Raw genomic sequence first — 15836 nt, forward strand, 5'->3', positions numbered from 1 at the left:
TCAATTTATTTGCATCAGTGACTTCATCCTTTGTACTGTTTTGTTGGTCCCACTGAAAAAGAAAAGAAAGTGAAGAGCAGGAAAGAGGGAGGGGAATCTGAATAATTAAACAAATTTTGTGATCGGTGGTACATGGGGAATGTCAGTGTGTTTGGTGTTATGTTGTAAATATGATAACTAATATGAACTTATTTAATATATAACATTATGCATTTCAACGCACGAAATGCCAGGATTCATTGGCATTCATCTTGGTGAGCAAAAAAATATAGTTGAATGTGCTAACATAACCTCACATTTGTTTCATTCATTTCAGAACTAGGCCTATGTCCCCTAATTCCTTAGCTTCCATAGACATAAGTCCATCATATTTGCTATATGGAATGCACGATTGTCAGTACATCTTAATATTTGGACACATGTAACGATAGTTAATTTATATATATTTGTAGACCAACATTTTCATTACAAGTCCACTAAACACGAATGAAGTAGTAGCGAAATCCAAATAATGTAGTTAAGAAACGTTAGAGAATAAATAATATACTTTTGGCCTTGTATAGAATTTAGTCTAACGGTAGTTATAATTTATGGTTTCTGTATGTACTTAGGTGCTGGCCAGCATTCTGAAACATTATGGCGAGAATACAAAAAGCTGTGTCATAAAGCATGTAAACAAGTAAGTGTTAATTTAAATTTTGGGGCAGATCCAGAGTGTCACAGCAATGTAGCCTACATAAGTCGTCATACGTTCTTCAAAATGCACATAATGTGTACCGGTAAATAAATTACAGAAAATGACATTAGGTAAATTTTTCGGTACCGGTAAGAGAATAAATGCGAAAATCTGAAAGACTGGTGCTTCTGAGCTCTTTACTAGGTGTCGACTGCGCACACCGTAGGGAGTGGGGGACGGGAACCGCCTGCTACATCGTTCTTTCAGATTATAAGGAATAAATTTTGAGGTTGTTGCTGCTGCAGACTTCACGCCATTTATCCAATTCACAGAAGCAGACCCATTCTAACCTTATTGCGGATATCTGGAGTCAGACCTAGGCCAATACTTTTTTTTTTTAATAGCTTCAGTATTTGTTTAGATCTTTTAAAAGTGCGTGCATGTTCCATGTTTGTTCTATAGGCCTATTTTATAACTAACCAGGGAAGTCTTCTAGCAAAATTGATGTAACAATGTAACAGTAAAGACATTAAAACGGTAGGCAATCTCATGGATATTAAATATATCTTATTTGCTGTATGTCGAATGGAACCAAGCAGATGCTCTAACAAATTTATTAAATAAGGTATCAAAAGGATCAGGAAAGACACAAGATGACCTAAATAGAAGCTTTGTGTGGAAGAAGCGATAAAGAGAAGAACTTAGTCATTGTGGATTGTGCAGATGTAATGCCATTGAGTAACCCACGGAAATCTGCAAGTGGTGACGACATACTACCGGTGTAAGTCTTGCACGCTGAAAGGAGGCCTTTACCTTAACAGACGTCTCATCATTATTCTCGCAGGCATTGCTGGTGGTTTCATACAGGAGGTGTTTCAGTCATCATTGCTGACATCCGAAGAGCTCTGAGCTTCACTGTCAGCCACACCGACTGCACTGCAGCATTGTTACTCTCTCAACACTTACTAAGATGTACCGAAGTACATATATGCACGAATTCTGCATTACCATATGGTACAATTCTGCTTTTGTTGCAGTAACCTTTACTTTCCAACATAAAAATTGTTAATCTTCTGCCTGATGGCACAATCCATGAAAAAATATATTTCAATTTTTTATTTCTTTCCAAATTCCTTTCTTTGGACATCGACAATGAAAGACAACCTGTAGCTTGCATCACTCGTCATATTTATAACGTTTGTATCTGTATAGGCTATTAAATATGTCAAATAGTTCACTGCTTCACTTGGGTGCAATAGGAAATCAAGTCGTATGGGTTCCACGCATTACGTGATACAACGGAAACCTGTAGCTGTCATAGTACGCAGAATAAATAAAATCTAAATTCTATTCGGAACAATCTCATATTCAAAGTGTCATAAAAAAAGACAGTAACCAAGAAAGAAAAATTTCTTACAACACACATGAAGACTAACCGGACCCAGAGTAACAAACGATGGCTACATACCAGGCAAAGTAGTGTAAATAATGACTGTCTATTCTTTTTTCTACACGCACAAAACACTTTTTTTTTTGTGGGAAAACCATGACAGTTACAGAAAAACAATGTTTGACTTTTTTCTTCAGTTAGTTATGATCTACCACCAGAATTTTTTGGCAGTTTATATGGTGTATATATGACGAATTATACCTCACAAAATGTAATAATTTTAAATAATAAAACAAGAACATAAATATAAATTTACAGTATATAATTATAGCCTATACATGTACATAAACAGTTCAAATTTAAATCATTTTAGTTCTTAATTAATCATTATTGTTGCTTCAGTTCATTAAATCTTTTTGCAGGGTTATTCACTGTTAGCATCAGGTGCCACGGCACTGGAGGCCGTCACAGAAGCTACAGCAATACTGGAAGATTCTTCTCTAACAAATGCTGGCTTCGGTTCCAACCTGACTTGGGATGGTCATGTAGAATGTGATGCTAGTGTAATGGATGGTAACACATTGCATTTTGGGGCTGTGGGAGCTGTACCAGGTGTGAAGAACCCTGTCAAACTGGCCCAGCACATCTGTAAAAAACAAAGTTGCAATACGCTTGCTTTGGGTAGAATCCCACCATGGTAAGTATGAAGATTAGAGCTTTATCCACCCTCATATCATTATTATACTTGTATCAGTCAAAAAATATTGGCTTGTAATGATGTTATTTTTCGCATAGAATAGTGAATGAGATGAACAATAGTCTACATACGTCAGTAAATATACAATATTAAACAGTAGAACATTGGGTTAATTAATATAAATATACAAAAGATACGGCATTATGTTTAGTTGTCTGTACTGTGCAAACCTTCCTTACCTTCACAATCTACCACAGGCGTTCTGGAGCCATACAGGTGTAACTAACTAGGGTCTCTTGTTACTTTACTTTGAGTTCATGTATTCAGCTTACTGAATGATAACAGTCTGTTTTGATTTGAACAATGGGAAAAAGTTATAAATGATGTGAGGTAAAAGGTGTCCTCTAAATGGCAGCAATCGAAGGAAATTGGGAAAATTCCTATTCAGAGTCACAATAAAGTGGGAAGAGAGGATTATAGGACTCCTTCATTAGCAGGATAATGCACTGCAGTGAATGTTCAAATACAGCCGAGGGAATAGTTCAATGAAAGATGGAGGTGGGGGTGAATTTACGGTATTATTGTATTACATTTTTATTGTCAATATTCTGAATAGCAGGTGTGTTATATTATTTGTATTTATTGGGAATGGTGGATTGCATCTACTCCAGCTAATTCGAATGTTATCATTCAGTACATTATTTGTTGGTTGGTTTAAGTTGCTAACACTTTCTTAGTCTCTGCTAGCTAGACCGTTGGATTCATTACCCCCGTTGATAGGGTGATAAATGTGTATGGTAACTAACGGAGTTTAATTTTGAGTAACATTTGCCTGAAGTCCTCGTATTTATGGCTAAATCTATAAAATGGAACTTCAACAGAGAATGTTCATTACACTTAAAAATCCATTTGAACCTCACATCAAAATCAATGGTGGGTACAGTAGGAATTTGGTCAAAAGAGAAAAGATGCTGCTAATCTAAGGAAAGGATAATGCAGTATTGATTGAATGCTTTTTGTCTCGCTTCTAATGTGATGAAGCACCCAATGACTGTTCAACACAACAGCATTCAACTTGTTTAAAAATGTCACTTATCTGGAGATTATTCCAAGAGTTTTACCTCTGCGAAATTGCTTTAAAGAAGCTACTTGTGTTAAAATATCACTTCCTTTAAAATGTGTGTGTTGTTACCTACATACAGTATATATTCACATGGAAATGAGGTTCAAATTTTACTTCTGTGATCGGTATGAATTAACATTCAATACAACACGGAAATGTAAACTACTCCTTCATACCGGTTACTACATTCTTTAAAGGTAATGTTTCTCAATACTAATGTCAGTTTCACGAACTACTTTTGGATTCCCTTCAAATTCCTTATAACGACATTTTACTCTATCATGCTTCTTATTACAGTAACATCGAGGTTAGATTTAATATGTCATATAGAAACGGAATGAATTTGGCTTTTGTAGGCAAATACTTGTAATTAACCATGTTTGGATGCACTGAAACACAGTGTTCTAACCTGTCTAATGTTTGTTTTATTTCAGCCTGTTGGTTGGAGACGGGGCACATCAATGGGCTCAGCAAGCTGGGCTGGATATTGTCCATTCCAACAAATTAATATCAGGTTATTTCAGAAATTAATGTAATCTGTATTAGAGTACATTAAAAAACTTAAATATTTCTCGTCGTTCTGTTGCGAGAGATTATGATTACTTCGATTTTTCCCTAGCCAGCCAATTTTGCTATGTACATTCTTGTTCAGCTCCAGGCATTCCAGAAAATGTTTGCCATGTAATATTTTGCTAGTGAAACAGAATTTGCATGTATCTCCCTCTTTTAATTTTGTTGTATAGCTTTAACTGTTTTTACAGTTAACCAGAATGTGAGAGAATTTCATTATTAATTATTAAACAACGGGCATTTAAATTTATATATAATTTATGACGCAAGTACAGATCATGAAAAATACTACAGTAGAACCTCTATTATCAGTGGTAATGAAAGGGGTGGATTGGACGGTCAATCGAAAAAATTGGATAATCCGTACCATAAAATATTTTCGTAAGTCCATACTACAATCTAATAAATTCCTCCATAGTGCTGTGTTTAGCATGCTAGAAGGTCACTATTTTAATTCTGGTTGTCAACGACGGATTTATAAGGGCCAAGGAAATTCCTTATGATGGTTGTTTGCGGAAGGATAGGAACAGTAGAGGCTCCTGTTGTAGATCTACTTAATACGTCATACACTTTATCATTATTTTTATTAAATCGCACACAGTTGTAGCGCCAATCACGTATTCTGATGCTACGGTTTCTCAATTATTTGCATTTTTATTTCGATACTTAGCAAAACACTTTTGACACCCGTGGAAGATATTTTGCATAGAAGTTATAAAGTACGGGCATTCGAGCAGTAGAACAAGAATTGAACCTGTGTAGGTTTGCTATCCAGCTATTGTGCGGAAATTCTTGGGACCATTTCTTTGAAAGCAGGTAGTGAATCCTCGGACCTCATTTCATCTCACTACATCTCGCCAAAAAAAAAAAAAAAAAAAAAAAAAAAAAAAAAAAAATGTACAACATTGTAAAAATTTTAGAAAATTACTAAATTGTAAAACTATAAAACTTTGTAAAAATTGTAATTGTAATATTGTAAAATGTTGACATGTTCCACATCTTAAAGCTTCATTGCTCATGTAAGATCTATGGAATAAAATAAATGAATGAATGAATGAATGACTATTTTACAAGTTGGGAAAAACACCTACAAGTAACTGTTCTTATTGCCTGTAGTAGAACTATGTAAAGGTAAAGGCTTGTAATAAAACACTCTAGAGGAAATTGGTACTAATATAAGGTAGGCCTATAGTACTAAGTTTCTTACATGTTTATTTCCGCAGGAAAGAAAGAAAGAAAGAAAGAAAGAAAGAAAAGAGCGACAGAAAGACAGTCGGATAATCCACCGATCGGTTAATAGGGTGACAGATAATCAGGGCTCTACTGTATTATTTTCCAAAGTATCATTCAGCATTCCACCTCAACTGAATGGTTTTCTTCACAATGAACGTGAGCGTCTTTGCCATCAGGAAATTTAAAGGCAATAATTCTGCTGCAAGTCTAGGGCTTATTTTTCTAGTAGAGATATATTATTACACTCATGCCATTTTTTAAATTGTTTTCCCATCTGTGTCAACAAAATTAATTACATCGTTATAAATTATAGTATTCAAGCTCCCTACTAGTCTGTTCCAACAGGGCAACAGATGAAATTATCCTCCAATGTTGGCCATTAGAGAAAGAAGAAGACAAACTAGTTCCAAGACACAATGTTAAGAAAAATACAGAAAATAGGATCCCAAAGAGAAAGTTACTATAAAAGGAAAAACGGAAAAGACTACAGGGAAGACCTAACTAAAGATGGACGTATTAATTTCAGTAGTACAAGCTGCTTATAACAAAACAGGGAGAAAAATCTAGTCCATGTTGCACATTACGATAGTGATGATAAAAAAATCCCAATATTGAAGGTCCTAAATAAATATCTGTTTAAAGTAGCCAACATTTTCATTTGAAGTAAGGTGACATTATTGTAGGACTTTTAATTAACAGAATATGGAATAACAGTTTCAGATTTTATAGCTGTGTTTTGTTTTACAGAGAAATCATCAAAACTTTACCGACACTATAAGCGGAAAGTAGAGAGGTACCAGGTACATATGGATAAGGTTTGTCACTTGTTCTCATAACTATGGTAATTTATTTAATAAGGTAAAATTTCCTTTCGGTCTAAAATATTTTTAAAGTAGATTTTTTAACACAAGGCAAACATATTAAAAATTGCCTATTATACACTAAATGTGCAAGAGGTACTACTTTTAATACTGACTTTCAATTGTTTCCCACCAGATGTCACATAGTAGCAATCACGACCAATTATTAAAGCGGGTTAAAGAATGTCAGACCTAGTTTTCAAAATTACTGTTTTTGGATGATTGAAATGTACACAATTTAAATGAATTGCTTCAAAAACTATTATTATTATTATTATTATTATTATTATTATTATTATTATTGATAAGTATATGAAACGATTAAGAATGTAATTTAAAAAATAAGGGGGGGGGGACCTGGGTTTGAACCAGGGATCTTTCAGTCTGACCTATACCAGTGTCTGCTTTTAAGGTAATAAAGTTTCATTATTACAATAAGGGGAATACAGCAATGGAGAAGATGTACTGCTGTCTAAAAATAGTAACTTATCTGATATGCACATTAAAAATTTTATTTTGGTTTGCTACAATCAGTCTGCGGCCCTCATTTCACAAATATCTCTACTCGCAAAATAAAATTCCGTTTTTAACACTATCATAAACAGCTGTTCTTTGGCATATAATATATCAAGAATTTCTTCTATCTTTTCATATTTTCCCTTCTGTTCAAACTTTCGCTGATTGTAATTAATTAGTGCTTTTTACACTTTCACATTATCGTGATGATGCAGAAGTTGATTTTAAGGCTACCTCAGACATTTAAAACTAAAGGATAATGATGACTGTAATCACGTGTTTACAGATTGTAACGCCCCTGGACACGGTTGGGGCAGTCTGTGTGGATGCATATGGAAACGTTGCTGCAGCTTGCTCCAGTGGAGGAGTGGCACTCAAACATCCTGGCAGAGTAGGGCAAGTAGGTCAACTCTGTGTGTACGTGCGTGTGTGTATATATATTTTATTATTTTTATGTAATTCTCTTTTGATAAATTTATCAGTTTTTTTGATATTGGGATGTAATCTGTGAGAGTTTGTGTAGTGTTTATTAAATGCATTTGCTATATCTCTACTATCTGTTAGTGTTTTGTTATTATGAATAATAGGTTGGCTAGTATTTTCCTGTGTATTGGAAATATTCTTCAGAAAGTTATATGTTTTAGCGCTATCGGTTCTGTAATTAATATAATGGAGTGAAAATGGCAATTTGTAGCCAATTTAAGTGAACACCATATTTTAACGTTTCGGTGACTACTTCATTCACACACAACCCCCAGAATGTCTGGAGGACCACACCCGCTATTGGTCGATGGGTCCATTGGACCTAGCTGGGAGATCTTGTTGATCACCAGCTTTCCCTCCTTAAGCCACTGGAGGACGATTTTAGTGCCATAGCAGGTCAGCACTAGGAACAGAAAAGTAGAAAGAGGAGGAAGGAAAGGGAAATGAACCCCTAGGCCTCGAATGCTCTAATGCCGTCGGGGTCGAAGAAAGTAAGAGTTCAGAGAACTGGAGAGATAAGGGTAAAGAGGGAATTAGGTATTGAATAGAGGAAAATTATACCAAATTCAGTCATTAACTCATCAAGCTGACCAGTGCTAATTGACGAGTAGCCTCTCCCTTTAGTTCAGCTTGTAAAATTATGCTTACTAACAGCTGCACCACGGGAAGGTAGGGGTGGGACATTGGGTATTTGTCCAGGTTGGTTCCTTAAAGCCATCAATGGCTCTCCCCCCTGTATCCGACAGATACCCTTTTGCAGCCAAGTTAACATGGAGCAACCATCTGAAATACATTTCTGAAAAAGCTCGTAAAAGATTGTCCCTTCTAAAAAGACTAGCAGGAAAGAAATGGGGATGCTCTAGGAATACTTTGAACCCTACATACAAAATGTTTATACAGCCAGTGCTGACATACTGCGGAGAAATTTTAATTACTTCACCTTTCATAAACGACATAGAATATGTTCAAAACCAAGCTCTCAGACTCATTACTGGTGGAATCAAAACAACTCCAATAGATTCTATGAGATTCCTCACTAATATTAACAGCATCAAAATGACAATAGACGAAAAAGCATTGATTCAATATGAAAAACTTATCAGATTATCAGGAAACAATTGGCATTCATACAGTCCTCTCTGTAGATTGAAAACTCAAAAAAGTTTCATATCCATGGTTCAAGAATTAAAACAGAAAATCAATATCCCGAATTTAAAATAAAACTTACAAATTAAACCAAACCCTTTAACTCTTTTGAATATAGAATATAATCTAAATTTAACAGAAGAAATAGTGAAATCACAAGTAAACACCGAAATACTGAAACAACTGTCTTTAGAGACAATTAATATTAGGTACCCTTCACAAAACTGGCTTCATTTATGCACCGACGGATCCTTGATCTCCAGAGAACAAGGTGCCGGTGCAGGTGTTACGTGCTGTCTCTTCTCACTTTATAGATCTCTTGGGTATGGAACAAGTTTTGATGGAGAAATCATTGCAATCAGTGAAAGTCTCAGGAATCTTCTATGCCACATCCATAAATTTAAGAATGCAATTATATTGTCAGACTCCAAAGCAGCTATTCTATCAATCGTCTCTAAACACACACCTTCATCTCAAAGAGCAGAAATAACTAAAATGCTCTCTCAATTAATATCACTCAATAAAAGAATTGTATTCCAATGGATACCATCCCATTGTGGAATCCTGGGAAACGAGAATGCGGATGCTTTAGCAAAGAAGGGCAGCACTGCTACTTACAGACCTGTTACTAAATCTATGTTTTACTCTGTGAAAAGATTTATTAAATCTACATACTTAGACTTCAACAAACAAAATTTGATAACACAATCCCAAGGGAAAAAATGGAACTCTCTGCATCATAATCCACAGTTAATTCCCGATTTACCACGCAAATCGTCTGTAGCTGCATTTAGACTGGCAACAGGCCATGATTGTTTGGCCAAACACCTGCATAGAATTGGAATATATCAGTCCCCTAACTGCCCATTGTGCAACTCAAACCAAGAAATGGATTCGGAACACCTCAAAATCTGTGCTTCAGTGGCTGACCATGATAATATCTTTGAAAAATATTGGAGTGCAAGAGGTCAAATGACTTTATTGTCAAACGCCTGGCATTAGAAAACAACAACAACATTCTTTTTTTTTTGGTCATGGATTGTATTTTTGTCAATAACTTGAAATTGTTTTTTTCCAACATCAGCATATTTCCTCTGTGCTTTCCATATTCTTTAGGCAGCTACTTACGGTTGTGGGTGTTGGGCAGTCAATGCATCAGCGACGGCGCCTGCTATTGCAACATGCACGTCTGGGTGTGGGGAGCACCTTATCCGGACTATGCTTGCACGAGAAGCCGCTCTTGAAGTTCAGAGGAGCGACTGTGCTGTGATAGGACTTCATAGCACCATGAAAACAAAATTCATTGGTGAGATAAATTGTGAAAGATACTAATAAATATACAGTTTTTCAAATGTCATGTCGTGCTTCCCAGATCTGGGAAAATATATTAATTTCAAATTTCATTGAATTATTTGTTATGCACTAGTGAGAACCGAGATTGTGTCAAAATCTGTAATTACTACCATCTATTGTGATCGCACATAAGTGCCGATATGTTGCCATAAACACTAAAAAAAAAATATATATATATATATATATATATATGCACAAACACACAGTATTTTTTTCGTTCAAGGGCAGGTCTTTCGCTGCATACCCAGCATTCTCCAATCTTTCCTTATACATATGAGGGTAAAATTTTAAGATTTATAACTCACAGCTAATAAAATTATTAATTTGTCCTAACTTATTAAAATCCTTCCAGCACATGGTGACACGTATTTGAATTGGTTTGGGCTCAAATGCTGAAACTAAAAGCTAACCAAAGCTCAACTCATACCTTGGACACATGTGCAATAGTGTAAGCAAGTAACTCCAAAAGGAGTTTGTAATACACTTGTGCATGATTATTCTGTCACTGCCATTATTATAATGGAGTTCTAGAGATTTGAGATCCCTATTAAAAAAATTTAAATTTTCAAGGCTTCTTCTTCTTCTTCTTACTTTTCAGAGTCTCCATTCCTAGATGGAGTGGAGGAAAGGCTTGGAGGATTAATTCTTCTGAAGTGCAACCCTAGTGAAGGAGTGGGGGAATTTCTGTGGACACACTCCTCTAAAACTATGTGCGTCAGTTACATGGGTGGAATGGACAAGAGACCCCTGGTAATTTGTGTTAATAACTGAAATTACTTATTCACTGTCTGGTTAGGTCATACGTTATCCCCACACTGATTGTATGATCATTCAGTAAACGTGGGGCCAGCAGTCAGTTGGTCAGCCTTGGGCCCTCTATGGGTTGTCATGTCACGGATTTTTTTAAATGAGTGTTCCACTATGATATCAGAACTTTCGAGAGAAGATACCATACAGCAGCTTATATTAGAAGTTGAACAGAATTGTTTAGCAACTGATCTAATAAGAATTTTCTAATAATTACTAAAATACACTCTTTACAATTGTGTAGATCCTTGAAAAATAATAAAACAATATTAGTAACTTATGTTGGGAAGTAATAAGGCAAAGCCTTTCATAAGAAACGACATTTAACTGTTTGTTTACCATCATTTGCAGACACGTCTGTCGCGACTGCCAACTGGAGGAGTTCCTGGAAGCACGTTAGTAGTGGAGGGCGCAACCTTCAAGATCCCGTAAGAATGACACTGAACTACGAACAAGGAAAATAATTCTGTGCATAAGTTAGTTACTGATGGTGCAATATCTGTATCAGTTCACATCACAAAACAAAAACAAAAGAAAGAGTTCATTCATTTGGTGTTCAAATTTTTTGAGTTACGAAGAAATTTTAGTTTGTCTTTACACACTTCTACTGAAGTTGTTAAACAAAGAGAGAAATTTGCTACGTTTTAAAAGTGATCATCAATTGAAAAAAAGAATATTATCAATGACAGGTGGATATAATTTCAGTTGATGTATATTATTTGTTGTATATTTCTTCACCTTAATAAGAAAATGAATACTTACAATAATTTGTTCTGGACGTAATAGCTGCTTTGCTGAAATGCTGAAAAATGGAATTAGTGACTTGTGGATTGTAATTCTTATGAGAAGCAGACATAAAAGTTTACATTAAAGACTATATTAAAATACATATTGCAAATAAATTGATCTTACCCTTGTCCACATTCATACAAGCTTTCATTTCAAAACTTCCAGTCAAATAACTAATTATTTAAATTGAATTCAATTTAAACAAAAAAACACGTCAATTTAGATATTGAGGGGGAAGTCTGAAACCAGGTTTAATTTCATTTTGGATTTCATCCCCCGTCCCCCAGCAATTCCCATTTAGAAATTTCAGATGGCACCCCTATATTTTATATTTAAATATGAAAGAGCATTCAATTGTTTATACACCTCATTCATTTATTTAACATCTTTTGTTTTCTATCGTTGCCTGGCAACCTCGATTGTTGTTACTGTTGATTAGAGCTGAAGCTACAAATACCATTGAACATATCTTGTAATAATTGTGTTCGGGTATTAAATTATTGTAAAATGGTGTATACCCATCAAGAGAGAACAGAAATCATATTTATTTATGGAGCTGGAAACCGTTGTGCTCGTAGAACTGCTAGAGCTTTCAACGAGAGGCATCCTGAGGAAAACGTAAGTCACCGATATGTAATGGATCCAATACGGTAATTTGAAGAAACTGGTTCTGTGTGCAATAAAGCAAATGGCCATCCTAGAAAACTCGATGAAACTTTACTAGGTCATTTCATTAATGACTGCATCACCTCCATTCCAAACGTAGTTGCATCAACCCAATACAATGCTCTAAATGTTCACCTGCCTTTGTAGCACTGGGTTCGAATCCCAGTAATGGCGGAGTTGTACAAGGCCAAGGCTCTTCTCCCAATTCCCCCCATTTAAAGTTTAATTATAATTTCAATAGTACTTACCCAGAAAATGGTGCCACATAGTATTGTGAGGGACTCCATCGGAACCATGAAGACAGATGGCACCACACAGCTGAGTTGTGACATCTACTAGAGTGCTGTGCACAAGGTTTGGGTCCCTCATAGGGAAGTTCGTGTAATGGTGACTGTTGAGCTTAATATTTTGAATTGTATGAAGTGAGACAAAGGTCCTTAGGATATACGAATGGAAATGATCAAAGTTTTTCAGGCCTAATAAACAAACGCAACAATGCCTATAAATGAAAAAAAAAAAAATGTAATTATGAAAATTTGTTTACAAAAAAAAGGCGATTCGCAAAAAACTGTACAATAAAGACTGGAAGCATAATTTGAACATTTCTTCAATACAGTACATAAGCGAGGTCGAACACCAGAAACTGAAGAATACTTATTAAATGCACAACAGTATCTTAGTCTACAAGTCATTACAAAACAATCCACAGCAAGATCTGTCATTTCCTGCAAAAAGACAAACTTTACAGATGCAGTCTACTTTCATTTTATGTAATATATTTTTAAAAATTATCAATAGAAACACTTCTCTGTTAAAAAGTAGTTTCTAACTTTTCTCCCTCGTTTGCACAATCGTATGTAAGTTTAGAGATAGTGCTGACCTGGTATCATGTCATTAATTTGTAAAACGCAGATTTATCTGTTGTAGAGCATTTGGGATATTTCATATGGAATTGTTACTTGGCACCGACGTATACCATGCACCCTTCACAGGAGTATTGTGTAACCTATAATATAAAATTCTTCGTCCACAGCACATATGTTCACTTGGCTTTTAACGAAGAATAACTGAAAGGGACAGCGGAAATTAATGTCGCGAGAATCTTGCAGTATTTCCACGTGTGCGGCTCACCGTGATCAGCACCATCTCTCATTGCATAAAACTACAAAAAATATAATCATCATAGCTTAAATATTTTTATAAACATTTACTACATCTGAAACTAAATTTTATGAAATATATGTAACTATTCTTAGTTACCTGGCACAATCCTCCTACATGCTTTCGCAATACAGCAACCATGAGTGAAGAAAACTACAATGTTTTGTTTCAGCATTATTACACACAAATTCATATATATTAGTAACTGTAGGCAAAGTACAATCAATGCTGAAATTAAACATTTACAGTTATCGCAAATCCATACATATGCAGGCAGTACAAACTATAATCAATGACGTGACATTTACATTTACATTGATTCAGTCTGAGTAGGATTGTTTCATTGTACATTCAGATGAAAGGTACAGACAGCGGGGTGGAGTTCTGGATATCACACAATAAGCATACGCCATTACTGAATGTTTATGACATCCGCGTTATCAGCAAGTATGACGCTGGCAGACATTTTTGGAGTACAGTACTCCCATTTTTCTTGCCATTTTTCTCCATAATTAATAGTTGATCATCCTTTCCACCAGTGCAATAGCAATGGAAAACTACCCCAGGAGGCCAATTTCACAGAATCAATCATGTAAACATGTGATCTAATTATAGCTTAACACAGTTTAGTCCCTTCAGCAAAACTCTCAAAGCAGGACTGTATGTCCCAACTTACAAAAAGATTTAAACAACTGAGATAGAGTAGAATAACTCTTCTCTGGTTCTCAGCCAGGTGAGTTGGAGATTAGCTTCCAAGCTTTTGACGGCTAGCTCTGCCATCTTCTTCGTCCCTGAAGAAGATGGCAGAGCTAGCCATCGAAAGCTTGGAAGCCAATCTCCAACTCACCTGGCTGAGAACCCGAGAAGAGTTATTCTACATCAAACGCCGGGAAAGCCTCAAGTCATACATTGAGATAGAGTATTTGAACAAATAGACAAAAGTTGAAATTATAGGTCCACACACGACAGACTTTTCAGTAAACTATGAAGCTCTTAACATTTGCTTGCTTGTATAGCAGACTTGGGCATCAAAACCAACTCAGGCACTCGCATGGTTTACTTCCACCATGCAGAATTCATAGAATTTTTATCCCGAGAAAAATAATATGAAGAATTTGTTCCTCCTGCTAGTGCACAGCTGTGAATTATAAGGAAACTGGATGCTCTCACTCCTGGCATGTGGATGTGAAGCATTAGCAGTGGGGTTACCATGCAGCAAGATTCAGATACTCTCTGGAGTCTGAGCATTAGCTAACTTGTGAAAGTCATGTTTCCACCATGAACGCTAATTTTCTATAGCTGACTTTTAATCAAGAGAATTCTGAATTTTTCTACAGAAACTAATCATATAAGTTTTACAATCTAATCAGGTTTTTCCAGCTTGTGTTTACAGACCTATATAAAAATCCATTTATTACATGATATACTCAAAGTCAGACAGCTGCTTTCCCACTTCTGTCATCAAACTGTCAACTTCATAAATGACCCTGTGGGTGTGTTCAGATGCGCGCACATGGAATCAGTGTATCCAGAACTTCCTCTAATTGTATTTATTGTAAGATAAATATTTTGTTTCATTTTTTAAACAATGGGTGGTTGAATTTATTCCAGTATGACCTTCAATACTGCTTATTTGCACATTAAAAATTATAATAAACTGCTACCATAATACACTGGAAGACTGATATATACAACATGCTATAAAACGCATATTATGAAGTACGTGTAAACTGCAAAATTTTCTCAGGAAATAAATAAATGCAACATATCTGTATAAGGAACCATTCCGATTAGCTGCCAAGCTACAAGTCTGTAATGCACTTCCATGATTAACAAAGTCGAACAAAATAAATGATACAAGAGAATCATTGAAATGCTATCATGACTCGACAATATATGCACACATATTCTACTTCGCTCTGGGCACTATATAGTTTCTCATCGTTGTATTGTTGTATCACATTCCACTTAAAACAGGTAGGCCAATTCAGTCTGTTTATACGCCATCTTTGGCTTGTGCTTCTAAAATCTAAAAAATATATATACTCTCTTTCATTCAAATAAAATGTGCCCATTATGGAAGACGCTATTTAAAAATACCAAGCAAGTTTCAATGATTGTCTTATATACTGAATCAAGTATGATATTAATGAATGGTCCATTCCCAATAATGTACAATACCTAGACCACTCAGCACCTGCGATATTTTAATCAGTGCCACAATCAGCTGTACTAATGCATGCCACTGCCAGACTTCATCAAAATAGAATAATACGATAATGGCCATAGTTTTTATTAAGGACAAGTATGTAGCAGCAGGAAAGGTTTGTAAACTTGACGGACCAAATTATATCAAGGTACGGTAA

General features: G+C 35.5%; 1 protein-coding gene across 1 annotated transcript; it reads left to right on the forward strand.

Moving 5' to 3' along the window:
* The first annotated feature begins 59 nt into the window (after nucleotides 1–59).
* On the forward strand, nucleotides 60–11741 carry Tasp1 (Taspase 1). The gene is made up of 9 exons (XM_069846528.1): nucleotides 60–254; nucleotides 612–679; nucleotides 2489–2763; nucleotides 4321–4400; nucleotides 6437–6504; nucleotides 7352–7465; nucleotides 9811–10000; nucleotides 10646–10797; nucleotides 11206–11741. The coding sequence occupies exons 1-9, from the start codon at nucleotides 227–229 to the stop codon at nucleotides 11284–11286; spliced, it is 1056 nt and encodes a 351-aa protein (XP_069702629.1). The 5' UTR covers nucleotides 60–226; the 3' UTR covers nucleotides 11287–11741.
* Nucleotides 11742–15836: the final 4095 nt, after the last annotated feature.

The sequence above is a fragment of the Periplaneta americana genome, chromosome 14 (genome assembly GCF_040183065.1).
Source record: "Periplaneta americana isolate PAMFEO1 chromosome 14, P.americana_PAMFEO1_priV1, whole genome shotgun sequence".
Lineage (NCBI taxonomy): Eukaryota > Metazoa > Arthropoda > Insecta > Blattodea > Blattidae > Periplaneta > Periplaneta americana.

Excerpts from the sequence above, each read along its gene's own strand:
- Tasp1 (XM_069846528.1), top strand. The coding sequence starts at position 227 with ATGCCAGGATTCATTGGCATTCATCTTG. Across the intron at positions 6,505-7,351 it reads ACCAGGTACATATGGATAAG|ATTGTAACGCCCCTGGACAC; the intron begins GTTTGTCACTTG and ends ACGTGTTTACAG. Across the intron at positions 7,466-9,810 it reads ATCCTGGCAGAGTAGGGCAA|GCAGCTACTTACGGTTGTGG; the intron begins GTAGGTCAACTC and ends CATATTCTTTAG.